General features: G+C 43.8%; 1 protein-coding gene and 1 pseudogene across 2 annotated transcripts; one reads left to right on the top strand and one right to left on the bottom strand.

Annotated features, from left to right (window-relative positions):
• Positions 1–425: 425 nt before the first annotated feature.
• On the bottom strand, positions 426–2,220 carry LOC311367676 (secretory phospholipase A2 receptor-like; annotated as a pseudogene). Its single transcript has 4 exons — positions 2,187–2,220; positions 1,366–1,758; positions 713–1,140; positions 426–527 (listed from the first exon to the last, which is right to left on the bottom strand). The product of its transcript is annotated as a secretory phospholipase A2 receptor-like (transcript).
• A 6,758-nt stretch (positions 2,221–8,978) lies between these two features.
• LOC311367673 (C-type mannose receptor 2-like) lies at positions 8,979–10,739 on the top strand (the record flags this gene model as incomplete). The annotated part of the gene is made up of 4 exons (XM_084486488.1): positions 8,979–9,030; positions 9,422–9,814; positions 10,028–10,452; positions 10,638–10,739. 4 exons carry the CDS (start codon positions 8,979–8,981, stop codon positions 10,737–10,739), a joined length of 972 nt encoding a protein of 323 aa, XP_084342614.1.
• Between the last annotated feature and the right edge of the window lie 3,170 nt (positions 10,740–13,909).

The raw sequence follows: 13,909 nt of genomic DNA, 5'->3' as shown, positions 1-13,909 counted from the left end.
GTCGCCATGGGAAAATCATTCTCTGCATTGAACCCATCCTATGCTAGGAGGTAGGAGCTGAGGGCTAGTACCTAGGAGCAGGCAGCGGGCTGTCTGCCTCACAGGGCGGGGCCTGGGAACTACCTCCAGGTAGACGCCCGTGCCTGAGTCATGGACAGGACAGGAGTGTTAACACAAATATTTTGTGGTGTTTCGGTGGAAAGCGGAGCACTCGCAGGTGGGGCTGGTGGTGGTACTGGTACTACTACTAATAAAACAAATAATAGGCCAAAAGAACTGCTGCAAAATTCTAGCATGTGATTAATGGGAGCATTGTATTCTCTAAATGTTCTCAGCCTAGAGGTGGATCTCTTTGGAGCCCTGTTGCTGGATGACTAAAGGTATATTTCAATACACAAAGAGCAGAACACAGCGATGACCTCCTCTCATGTCTTGCTGGGCTGGTCCTTGTGAAACACCTGTCCGTCCTTGAGAACCCAGCTGATATTTGTACCAGTCACACCCACCTCGGCCAGTTTCACATAGAGCTGAGGGACAGACACAAGGTGTTAATAGTAGTCATGCTTACTTCTTCTTTATTTATACCTTTTAGCCAAACTGTGTTTTATGGTTTTCATGTTACTGTCTTCATGTTTGATGTTAGTGTAAATGGGTAAGTTACCAAGAGTTAAATAAACATACTCTTACACATATACATACATACATAGCCTACCTGTTCCAAAATCTGGCGTTCCACCTCAGGATCCATCATGTCGGCTTCAGAGCTGATCTTGATCTTGCAGGTTGAGCGTGGCTTCGGTTTTCTCTGGCAGGCGAAGTTATACAACAGGCCACATTCCTCATCAAGAAAACTCCCTGAGGTGACAGACATTTTTACACAACGTGGAGCAATGGGGCCATTATCGCTGTTTGGTTCACCTGGTCCCCAATTCAAGAAAGTGGCTCTACTTCCGTCAGACCAGTGGGACCACGGATATCTGTGAAGACCAATCCATGTTTCATATTGGTCAAGCGCCAATACTTTTCTGCTCTCTGTCGCGTTGCGCACACTGGCCAGGTCAGTGTAATGAGAGCGGCAGTATTGCAACGCATCGTACCAAGTCATTTTGTTTTGGACCAAGATGTAGTGGGGGTCTTCAACTACAACAGAGTGGAAAAAGGAAAGGAAAGGAATCAGATTAACACTATATCTCTGTATATATGTCAATATTCTTCTCATCTATACCCTATCATAAACATGGCTAAGGTGAGCTGAATATCTTATATCTGTTATCAATGTGTGCCTGCCTAAATCCTCTTTTACTAGTAGGCCTACTGCTAAAACATAATTAAAAACGAAAAAGTAATAATAAAATTGCACCTCACCATCAAAGCAAACTGCACTACGTTGCTCGTAGCACAACGTATCGAACCAGCTACCTGTTTGGTGCATAGCTGTACAATTATCTTTGTTTTTAAAGAAGTCTGGGTTATTTCCCACTCACGTTCCATAGTCTTGGCCAAATTTGTAGTCCTGGTCTCCGAGGGACCACTTCCAACGGGTGCGGTCATCATAAAGTCCGATCCACAGGAAGTCGTTGTCGTAATTAAAGCCCGTTCTGGACTCTTGCAGGTGCTGGAGGTCCGCTACGTCGTCTACGGTGGCCAGGTCCCCATTCCGCTCCCTGCAGTGCTGCTGAGCATCGGTCCAGTTCAGCTTCTGGTCCACGTAGTAGTAGGATTTGATAGGAGGCCAGGCATGGTGGCCCAGGAAGAGCCCTGCAGGGGATTACAGACAGAGAGCACACACACATATATAGAGTTATTACAACTCAATATTAGCATGGGTTAGAGTCCCCCGGTGGCAATCAAAGAACTCAAAGAACTCTCAACATTATATGAAAGCTTGAAGCTGTGACTTACCTCAGTCCAGTATCCTACTGCTGACACCAAGTTGTTACGCACAGCTTCACAACTTGGTGTCAGCAGTAGGATTCTGGACTGAGGTAAGTCACAACTTTCTCATTCAACTATAAGAATTAGTACTGACTTCTCTCTGTGCCCATTTGAATTTTCTGAGTAAGACTTAACAGGCAGTTAGTTAGAGTGTTAGTTAGAGTCGTTAGAGTGTGGCTAGGTAGTTAAGAAAGCTAGAAACAGCACATAACAGAAATAGACACTGACAAACACACACAAACAAGTCTGACCTGAAAGACTAAAGAGCAGTATGGCCTCCTGCATCCTGTAACAAAAAAAATCAGTTGAAACATTGAGCATTAAAAATTGACAGCAAAAACTGCAATTACATACAGTATGACCATCACACACAGCTATAAATAAATTGATCTACCTAGATCATATATGCACTCGCTCCTAAAAAAAGATAGATCTGACTGGAGGTCACCAAGAGTTTTGTCCTACCTGTGTTGCGTTGTATCAGCTTTGTTATTAAATCAAACCCTTTGGTGCGATTCTTGAAGAAGCTCACTGTAGTATGCAAAATATGTCTAGGTTTTGATTCTGAAATTGATTGCTTATGCTAAGCCATCCAAATTATTTTGAGTGAAAACTGAGATTTGCATGCATGTAAAATGCTAGCAGAAGGAAGAGCAGTAAGTGTTTTCCTTCGTCCTGTAACACAAACATTGTTCACTTCATACACACAGCCTTTCTGACTGGTGGACAGGATTACAGAGGATCTATATTGATCCATCGACTTATGCATTTACATCAATCTATCTATAAAGAACGAAAGTTACAGATGTAACTACGGTTCTATGAATCCTGGATGACCGCCAGAGGCGGTGCTTAAAGCACTGGATATATCCACCTCGCGCATGCGCATTTCGAGTACCTAATACCAACATAGTCACCTGTGACCCCCACGTGACACCGGGAAGGCTATAACTTCCGGTGTCGTTAGAGGATCTGTTCCTAGAATCTTCTCGCGAAAACACAAGGATTCTCTAGTGACTAGAAGCTCTGGCGGTCATCCAGGATTCATAGAACCATGGTGTGAGGCAATCGGGACGTGGAAGTATGCGTCCTTCAAGTCTACGGTGGTGAACCACTCGCCCCTGGTAACCACCCGCAGTGTGTCTGATGCGGTGAGCATGTGAAAAGGTAGCACCTTCAGGAACTTGTTGAGTCCCCTCAGGTCGAGAACGGGACAGAATCCGCCATCTTTCTTTGCCACGAGAAAATATCTTGAGTAGAAACCTCTGAGGTGCAGCAGAGGATCCACTGGCTCGATCGCTCCCTTGGGGCTAAGGCCTCAGGGCTAAGGCCTTCGCCGGATCGCTGACAATAGTCATTTTGACCCGGCTGAAGGCTAGGGGCCGGCGTCGGAGGAGGACCTTCCTGCATGTCTCTGTCAGGGGTGATTGAGCCAGCCAAACTTGGTGGCGAGTTTGAACAAGGGTGGACATTGTGCGCCCCAACTCCCTTGACATGAGGGCAAACGCTTGCAGTGAAGCGTCGCTCAGACTCTGCAGTGATGGCTCGACCTGAGCCTGCTGCAGGGAGGTTGAAAGGCCCAGCAGTAGGTGGGAGAGGGAGTTGCCAATGCGACCCATGCGTGCTGCCGAATCATAGGCCTTAGACAGAAGGTCGTCCGTGACCCTGCACTGCGGCCGGGGACACCTGGCATCCGGCCTCAGAGCCTCATCAGGAGCCAAGATGAGCGAGGCAATAGCCGGCTCAACTGGCGGCATGCGGCCCAACCCGACCTGTGCCGCATCCTGCATGGCAGCCAAGGTCCGGTCCCTCCAGCACGCGTGGAGCTCCTTCACGTATTCCTCTGAAGGGGGAACGGTGAATGTGGATGGATCAGGGTTGCGCCTGAAGAAGGCGCTGGCCTGACCCGGGTCCGTCTGCGGGAAATCGAGCCCCAGGCGAGCCAGAGCCACGCGCATAATGCCCGCCATAGAGGTGTCCGCTGCCCCCTGCAGAGAGCTCTGAGCGGAGGAGCAGGAGGCCTCCCCCAACGTGTGAGAGGCGTCGTCTTCGGTAATAACTTCGTTAAAGAAGTTAGCCGAAGCCGCAAGTGACAGGGCATCGTCCAACGAAGGCACATTCTCCAAGGGAGGGTCAGGCTGTAGTCCAGCTAGCCCCCGACCAGTCCCAGGCTGAAGGGCCAGGAGGAGCGACTTCATCTGCTCCATGTCAGACGCCAATTGGTCCACCTTGGAGGACAGCCCGCCCCTCGCCTTCTTTTTGGGGGCACCCTTAGCCGCAGCTCCGTCGTGCCGGAGCCGAGAGCGCAGATTTTGGGGGAGACCGGTTAAGGCAGAGGGGTCGTCAGCTATTGCCCGCTGCTCCATCCCTGCTAGCCTAGCCAGTCTGAGTGCCCACGGCAGGAGGCTGCAATTCATGCAGGCACTGACAGTGAGGCCCTCCCTCAAATGCTCGAGGCCGAGGCAAGGAGGGCAGCTGTCATGACCGTCCTCCGGCTCCAGGGGAGCCGTGCAGGCGACACATAGCTGGGCCATTACGGGTCGGCCCAACAATCCGTGTCACCGGAAGCACTTCTCAGTAAACAGAAAATCAATTAGCCTGAGCGTAAGCGCTGCTGCTAAAAGTAAACAGAAAAGCCAAAAAAAAAGGCAGCGTTACCGGGAGCGGGGGCGAGAGCACTGCCTTCACCGGTAAGTTCTGAAAAGTAGATGGTGGTTAGAACAGAGCAAAGCTAATGGCTAACGCACCAAACAATAAGGGAGCAGGGAGGACAATGCGTGCCGGGAGCGGGGGGCGAACGCACTGCTTTCACCAACAGGCGCCGGCCACCTACCTGTCTCCCTCTTCAGACTTGTAACCAGCTAGCCACAGCCTCTGGAGGACGGGTTGTCCGCGGCTCCGACGGTTGTTGCGAGGCTGCACGTAGCTTGCTGTAAGTATGTAAATTATCCTTTTTTCTCAAAGTCCAAAAACGGTACTTGCACCTTAGCGAGAAGATGAAAAGGAACAGATCCTCTAACGGCACCGGAAGTTATAGCCTTCACGGTGTCACGTGGGGGTCACAGGTGACTATGTTGGTATTAGGTACTCGAAATGCACATGCGCGAGGTGGATATATCCAGTGCTTTAAGCACCGCCTCTGGCGGTCAGTAAGGATGAAATAGAACTGACCTATCCTTCCTTCTATCACCATTCCAGTTCACACAGCTGTGTAAGTGATACAAAGGGTGTGAGTGTCGCATGCATTGAGGAAATCCCTTGATTCCAAATTTGTTTAACAGCTTAAAAAGAGGTGGGCTACCTGTAAAGTTGCAATGAAAGGATTTCCAAGGATTTGTAAATCTCTTCCTAGCAACATTTTGATTAATGGACTTTAATGCCCAGGATCACATACAGATATGCATTACTTTTTGTTATCTATATAACACAAAAAAAAAACATAGACAGTTGTTGAGCTGGATTCAATTTTGTTTGCTCACCCAAACCTGTTAAGATCAGGATTAAAGAGAGGAGTGAAATTGTCACCATACTTAGCATAAGCATAGAAATGGTTAGAAGTAAAACGGTTAGCATTAGCAGTTAAATGGTTAGAATAAATAAGGTGAGCCAACAATGGTTGGCAATGAAATAGTCTCACAAATCAGACTGCAGATTAATATCTTAAGTATGGTGGCACACAAGCTCAATTATGGGTAAACGGGGTGTTTCACTTTCTTTCGCTTCATATTTCTTTACAGACGCACTTCTTTACAGACACTTCTCGTCCAGCAGTGTCTGTAAAGGTTTCAATCAACAACTTGTAGACTGGCGACTGTTGAATACACGTATTAACTCATTTAATTAAGTAAATTATCTTTTGATATGAACAATAGTGAAAGTCGATTTTCTCAGTGTAGCCTATTTCTTATTATGCATTGTTTTAATAATAATATGTAATATTATATAATAAAAACAATAATAAAATGACTTTTCACGAGTCACAAACAACAATATACATCTCCAACCAAAGTAGAACTACAGAAGCACCACTTCCCCCAGGTTTCTCCTTGAAATATATATATATATATATATATATAACCCTATATTATATCAGAGATCGATATGGGGTAATTAGAGTCAGTCATTTCAGATGTAAAAGCACATCAATGATGTTGTCCATTACACACAGGACCCTTTGGACGAGTAACGCCTTGTTGCCGTTGTCTCCTTATCAGGGGCGGAGCGGGGGGATGGCTTTCAGGACTGAAGCCCCGAATCTCACTTCAAAAGCCCTGGATCTTTTTTAAGCGTTTTCATTACCATCTAGTGGAAAGGACATGCAACAGCATGGATAATACTTTGCTACAAAATCATGGGCCTATTGTTGTCTAAGCACAGTGGGCATACCACTTCTAAAATACAAAAAAGCAAACAAACAAACAAACAAACAATCCATCTCTGCAATCCTACTTTGAATCTACTGAAAGTTAGTCTCAAATTTGCCATTGTAGTTTACATAAAAATCTCTAGAAGTCAATAGTTAATTGTTTCTTTCCATTAAATAGTATTGTCTTGAGCAGGCCCTGCAACTGAAAATGTAGGCTATGAATTAGAAGGGATTTAGGATTTGCCAATGTCCAGCAGGTCACCCTAAAATGGACTAGAATGCAGGAAATCGCATCTTAGAAATTAAAAAATTTTTGGAGGGGAGGCCCCCAGACAGAAAAAATATTTTACAACTAAAACATAATAATATAATTGCACCTCACCATCAAAGCAAACTGCACTTTTTGGCTCGTAGCAGTGTACATCGGACCAGTGACCAGTAAACAACATTTGCGTACAGTTCTCGTTGCTGTTCCAGAAGTCTGGGTCCCGATTTCTCCACGTTCCGAAGTTTTGGCCAATTTTGTAGTCCTGGTCTCCGAGGGACCACTTCCAACGGGTGCGGTCATCATAAAGTCCGATCCACAGGAAGTTGTTGTCATAATTAAAGCCCGTTCTGGGCTCCCCTTCAACGGGAGATTGAAGGGGAGCCCAGAGATAGCCACAATTCAACATAAAATCATTAGTTTATGTCTACAACACATCCATTATAAAGATCCATTTCATTTTCTGAAGGGTGATCTTCACCTGTTGAAGGGACAAAGGCAGCCCTAGATAGAGAAATAGCTAACACAGCTCTTGTCCAATGGAGGAACCCAACAAGTATGGAACAAAACAGCCAACATCTGTTAGCATGAAGATGTAAAAAATAGTCACAAAGAAATGTTTTCATCAATCATTTCATTAAATTATGTTCACAAAGCCCCCTGCTTGTGGCTTCACAGCTCCCATCTGCCCATTTAAATTGGTTCTGCTCCCGGACCCTCACTAAGCAGTTCCTGTCCTCACCACCATCAGGTCCCCCTCTGCTCCAGGAGGGTTTATCCGGTGACAGGACGGTCCCATCAACCCATCTCCACATCCCACTGGCCTCATCCGTCGCTCCGAGCCAGATGTACTCGCCGTACCTGTTAATGAAGTCCATCTCCTCTTTACTGTCCACCACCACCAGATCTGCTCCGTGGGAAACACAAAACTCCCTGCTCTTATTCCAGGGGAGACCGCAGGGGTGCCCAGAGATAGGCTCGTTAGGCTAGATAGAAGTCATAGGTTCTTGAGGCATATTTGTTCATCATGTGGATATGCATGTGTGTGCAAAGTTTCATGAGTGTAGGTCAAACCGGTTGCGAAATATGCTTGTGCAAATTTTGCATTTTTGGGCAGTTGGTATAGCGACACCTTTGGGCCAATCAGTGTAATATTGGCTGTCTGCTAGTTTTGGGTCAACCTCTACGCGTCTAGTGAGTTTCGTAAAAAGCGTGCGATCGCTGTAGGCTGTGTAAGTCAAACGTGTCGGAATAAAAATAATAAGAACAACTAGAATCACAATAAGTTGCCTTCGCACACTTTGTGCTTGGCACCTAATTACAAGGGAGTTTAAGACACTCAAACTAAAGGAATTAACTGCGTTAAGCAAGGTGGTTTAAAAGTTGAATAACTACATGGAACAAACATTTGTATGTGTATTAATTACAGTTACAGTAGATGTATTATTCACACAATTGTATAAGCTGTAATTTGAATTAAAAAAAAACATTTACAACCCCACTGCCGAGGGGTAGTGGGGGAAGGCGATGGGTTTGGTATTGGTGAACATAAACCAGGTTCTGGTTTTTCCCATGGGCGGGATTTGGTTCAGGTAAAGTTTGTAAAGAAATAGGTTGTGGTAATCTGTATTAAGAAGGTGAAATAATAATAAATAATAAATAAAACCACTCCTTTTGATTCCATCCACTCTCGTGAGTCATTCTGCATCTAATCCCTTTGTTCGCTACAATATGTATATAATATATAGCCTACATATATTTCTTGGCACAACTGTGTGTGACCCAATAAACAACAAGTAAAAAATATCCTAAGCAATTTAAATCCTTTAATCCAAACGTTCTATGATAGATTTACAATGGAAACCATTTTATTGGGTCGTTAATGCATCTTCACAGACGGCCAACCTTTTATTGAAGCTATAAAAAAAATCGAAATGAAGGGATTTTGTCACTGCATGCAACGCTCACACGCTGACTTTTCTTTGCATCGTCTACCTAGCTGTGTGGACTGGATAGGTGATAGAAGGAAGGATAGTTTAGTTTATAGATGATTGATGTAAATGCGTAGGTCGATGGATCGATATAGATCCTCTGTAATCCTGTCCACCAGTCAGAAAGGCTGTGTGTATGAAGTGAACAATGTTTGTGTTACAGGACACAGGAAAACACCTACTGCTCTTCCTTCTGTGAATGTTCCTTACATGCATGCAAATCTCTATTGTCACCCAAAATAATTTGGATGGCTTGGCATAAGTGATCAATTTGATAATCAAAACACAGGTAGGACAAAAAGACATTTGGTGATATATGATCTAGGTAGATCAATACATATATTTCTAGCTGAGTGTGATGGTCATACTGTATGTAATTGTAGTTTTTGCCGTCAATTTTTAACGCTCAAGGTTTCAACTGATGTTTTTTTGTTACAGGATGCAGGAGGCCATGCTGCTCTTTAGTCTTTCAGGTCAGACTTGTTTGTGTGTGTTTGTCAGTGTCTATTTCTGTTATGTGTTGTTTCTAGCTTTCTTAACTACCTAGCCACACTCTGCCTGTTTAGTCTTACTCAGAAAATTCAAATGGGCACAGAGAGAAGTCAGTACTAATTCTTATAGTTGAATGAGAAAGTTGTGACTTACCTCAGTCCAGAATCCTACTGCTGACACCAAGTTGAAAGCTGTGCGTAACAACTTGAGTTCTTTGATTGCCACCGGGGGACTCTAACGCATGCTAATATTGAGTTGTAATAACTCTTTATATGTGTGTGCTAAGATAAGATAAAGATAAGATAAGATATACTTTATTCATCCCAGCAGAGAAATTTAGGTGTTCCGCTGTCTGTCTGTATTCCCCTGCAGGGCTGTTCCTGGGCCACCATGCCTTGCCTCCTATCAAATCCTACTACTACGTGGACCAGAAGCTGAACTGGAACGATGCTCAGCAGCACTGCAGGGAGCAGAATGGGGACCTGGCCACCGTAGACAACGTAGCGGACCTCCAGCACCTGCAAGAGTCCAGAACGGGCTTTAATTACGACAACGACTTCCTGTGGATCGGACTTTATGATGACCGCACCCGTTGGAAGTGGTCCCTCAGAGACCAGGACTACAAAGTTGGCCAAAACTTCGGAACGTGGATTGATCAGGACCCAGACTTCTGGTTGAACAAAGAGAACTGTACACAAATTATGTTTTCGGGTGATTGGTCCGATGTAGAGTGCTACCTAGTAAAAAGTGCAGTTTGCATGGATGGTGAGGCGTATTTTTTTATTATTATTTTTAGTTTTGAATTATGTTTAAGCAGTACTAGTAAAAAAGGATTATAGGCACACATTGATTGAACATCGACTTAAGCCATTCCGGTCACCTTAGCCATGTTTAATCAGGGTATAGATGAGAAGAATATTGACAGAGATATAGTGTTAATCTGATTCCTTTCCTTTTTTCCACCTCATTCTGTTGTAGATGAAGACCCCTACTACATCTTGGTCCAAAACAAAATGACTTGGTACGATGCGTTGCAATACTGCCGGTCTCATTACACTGACCTGGCCAGTGTGCACAACGCGGTTGAGAGCATAAAAATATTGGCGCTTAATCCACAAGAGGCATGGATTGGTCTCCACAGATATCCGTGGTCCCACTGGTCTGATGGAAGTAGCGCCACTTTCTTGAATTGGGGACCAGGTGAACCAAACAGCTATGAAGGCCCCATTGCTCCACGTTGTGCAAAAATGTCTGTGACCTCAGGGAGTTTCCTTGATGAGGAATGTGGCCTTTTGTATAACTTCGCCTGCCAGACAAAACCGACGCGCTCAACTTTCAAGATCAAGATCAGCTCTGAAGCCGACATGACGGATCCTGAGGTGGAACGCCAGATTTTGGAACAGGTAGGCTATGTATGTATGTATATGTGTAAGAGTATATTTATTTAACTCTTGGTAACTTACCCATTTACACTAACATCAAACATGAAGACAGTAACATCAAAACAATAAAACACACTTGTGCTAAAGCGTGTAAATGAATAAGAAGTAACCATGACTACTACTAACACCTTGTGTCTGTCCCTCAGCTCTATGTGAAACTGGCCGAGGTGGGTGTGACTGGTACAAATATCAGCTGGGTTCTCAAGGACGGACAGGTGTTTCACAAGGACCAGCCCAGCAAGACATGAGAGGAGGTCATCGCTGTGTTCTGCTCTTTGTGTATTGAAATATACCTTTAGTCATCCAGCAACAGGGCTCCAAAGAGATCCACCTCTAGGCTGAGAACATTTAGAGAATACAATGCTCTCATTAATCACATGCTAGAATTTTGCAGTAGTTTGTTTGGCCTATTATTTGTTTTATTAGTAGTAGTACCAGTACCACCAACAGCCCCACCTGCGAGTGCTCCGGTTTCCTCCAACACCACAAAATGTAAAAAAAAAAAAATACACATTAGATTTATATATATATTTATACACATTAGTATTATTGCTGATATAAGTGGTAACCCCAAATTGATTGTAATGTTATTTCATTCTACTTTAGTGTCTTATCAGCGGAGTAGATCTTGTTGACAAAGAAAGGTTGTGGCCGGTCCTTAGTAGGCTACGATGTTTGAGATATCAACATGGAAAGAAAACTGTTGTTTTTGCCATTATATCCTCTTGGGTTTATTAGAAACGTGGTGCACTATACAAGTATCAAATTTAAGTATGAATAAAGAAATGTATCGTCATCAATCAATGAGTTGTTTTTTCTCTGAGCGCATAAGGAGCAGGGGCAGAGCCAGCCTTTGTGTACATCTGGGGCTTAGCCCTGAGGGGGGTCTGGGCCCCCCCCCCCAGAAAATGTTGAATTTCTAAGATGTGATTTCCTGCATTCTAGTCCATTTTAGGGTGACCTGCTGGACATTGGCAAATCCTAAATCCCTTCTTATTCATAGCCTACATTTTCAGTTGCAGGGCCTGCTCAAGACAATACTATTTAATGGAAAGAAACAATAACCACTTAACTATTGACTTCTAGAGATTTTTATGTAAACTACAATGGCAAATTTGAGACTAACTTTCAGTAGATTCAAAGTAGGATTGCAGAGATGGATTGTTAGTTAGTTAGTTAGTTTGCTTTTTTGTATTTTAGAAGTGGTATGCCCACTGTGCTTAGCCAACAATAGGCCCATGATTTTGTAGCAAAGTATTATCCATGCTGTTGCATGTCCTTTCCACTAGATGGCTATGAAAACGCTTTAAAAAGATCCGGGGCTTTTGAAGTGAGTTTCGGGGCTTCAGTCCTGAAAGCCATCCCCCCGCTCCGCCCCTGATAAGGAGACAACGGCAACAAGGCGTTACTCTTCCAAAGGGTCCTGTGTGTAATGGACAACATCATTGATGTGCTTTTACATCTGAAATGATTGACTCTAATTACCCCATATCGATCTCTGATGTCATATATATATGTCTGATAATTAAAATAAATGTCAAATATATATTTCAAGGAGAAACCTGGGGGAAGTGGTGCTTCTGTAGTTGTACTTTGGTTGGAGACGTATATTGTTTGTGACTCGTGAAAAGTCATTTTATTGCTATGTTTTTATTATATAATATTATTACATATTATTATTATTACAATACATAGTAAGAAATAGGCTACACTGTGAGAAAATCGACTTTCACTATTGTTTATATTAAAAGATAATTTACATATTTTTACCTGACGCTTCCTATATCTTCATTCTGATTTAATTAACTGAAAGGTGAGAGATCAAATTGCCCATGCAAAAAAGGCACAACCAATCATTATCAGAGAACAAAAAGCTGCGTAGACACTTGAGTAACTTCACAATTTGATGAATCGCTGCTCAGACGGAGCTTCACCATCATCAGCACACAGCGCGGGGTGGATCCTGGAGAAAGGTTGCAATGTCAAGCAGATGAGAACGGGCTCTCCGTCTGAACAACCCCAAACCCCTTTCCTCTGAAGTCGACACAATGGAGGGCGAGTCCCGCAGCCTCAGTGCAGGAGGCATGCGGCAGGGCCATGGCTGCGGAGGCAGGGGACCACCAGGGGGCGACGGTGGACAGACCAAATGTTTAACACGCAAATAAGGAAAGTTCGTCGCTAACATCTGAATGAGCTGAATGACCATTGTATTGCCACCATTTTAGGCTACTTTAAAAACTTTCATTGATAAACCATTTCATAGAGAACTATATCACTTATAATGCTTACCGATAATTGAGCTTGTGTGCCACCACCATACTTAAGATATTAATGTGCAGATTTGTGAGACTATTTCATTGCCAACCATTGTGGGCTTACCTTACTTTTTTTAACTTACTTTTTTGTTTTACTTCTAACCATTTATTTTCTATGCTAATGACGGTGACAATTTCACTCCTCTATTTAATCCTGATTTTTTTTTAAGGTTTGGGTGAGCAAACAAAATTTTATCCAGCTCAACAACTGTGTGTAGCTAGGCCTATATGTGTTTTATAGACGCCAATATTAAGCTAAAATTCAACAAGGACCAGTGGTGGCGGGTGATTACGATTTTGGGTGGGCGCAGTTAGGGAGGGGGCTCTGGTAGATGTGATTTCCTGTATTCTGCTGCATTTTGGGGATAGCCACTAAAAATTCATTCCGATTCATAGCCTACATCCTGACTTGCAGGCCCTGGACAAGCTTACACTGCATATACAGACCTACTTTATGGCATTCCACCAACCATTGCTATTTGTCCTATGGGTGTTATTCTGATATTGAGGCAAATCATGATCACTGTCCTATAGGACTACTGCTCACAACAAAGACTAATGGGGAAAAAAACATGTATGTTTTTGGAAGGCCTATTTACACATACATGAGAAAATATGAAAAGACATTGAATGAGTTTCGTGTGGGACTATATTTTTATGAATTAGCCTGAAGCTTCAGAAAGTTTTTAAACAACGCATAGTAGTGTGTGTGTGTGCGTGTGTGTGTGTGTGTGTGTGTGTGTGTGTGTGTGTGTGTGTGTGTGTGTGTGTGTGTGTGTGTGTGTGTGTGAGTGAGACGTCAACCTCATAGGGCTCCGAAAACATGACCTCATATTAACGCTCTTCAAATTAGCCTACACATATTTGTTTGAGGAGTGAATTTGCTCCAAAATCGATTTGATGACAGCCTGCTGTGGAATTGCAGAAAGGTGTTATCAAAATTGGCCCGTGTAACAAGCAACGCCTTTAAGGTGGGAGCGGTCATGCGGTCCCTCTCGTCAGTCGAAGTATTGTTCATGATGGAACGATCAGCTCAACGGGAGCATGAGTACCAGGCAGATACACGCCAAACTGACAAATTATATATTTTTGTACGGAATCCC

The sequence above is a fragment of the Micromesistius poutassou genome (genome assembly GCF_964030765.1).
Source record: "Micromesistius poutassou genome assembly, chromosome: 22".
Classification (NCBI taxonomy): domain Eukaryota; kingdom Metazoa; phylum Chordata; class Actinopteri; order Gadiformes; family Gadidae; genus Micromesistius; species Micromesistius poutassou.
Note: the sequence above shows the minus strand (reverse complement) of the source record. Positions and strands in the feature narration are given on the sequence as shown.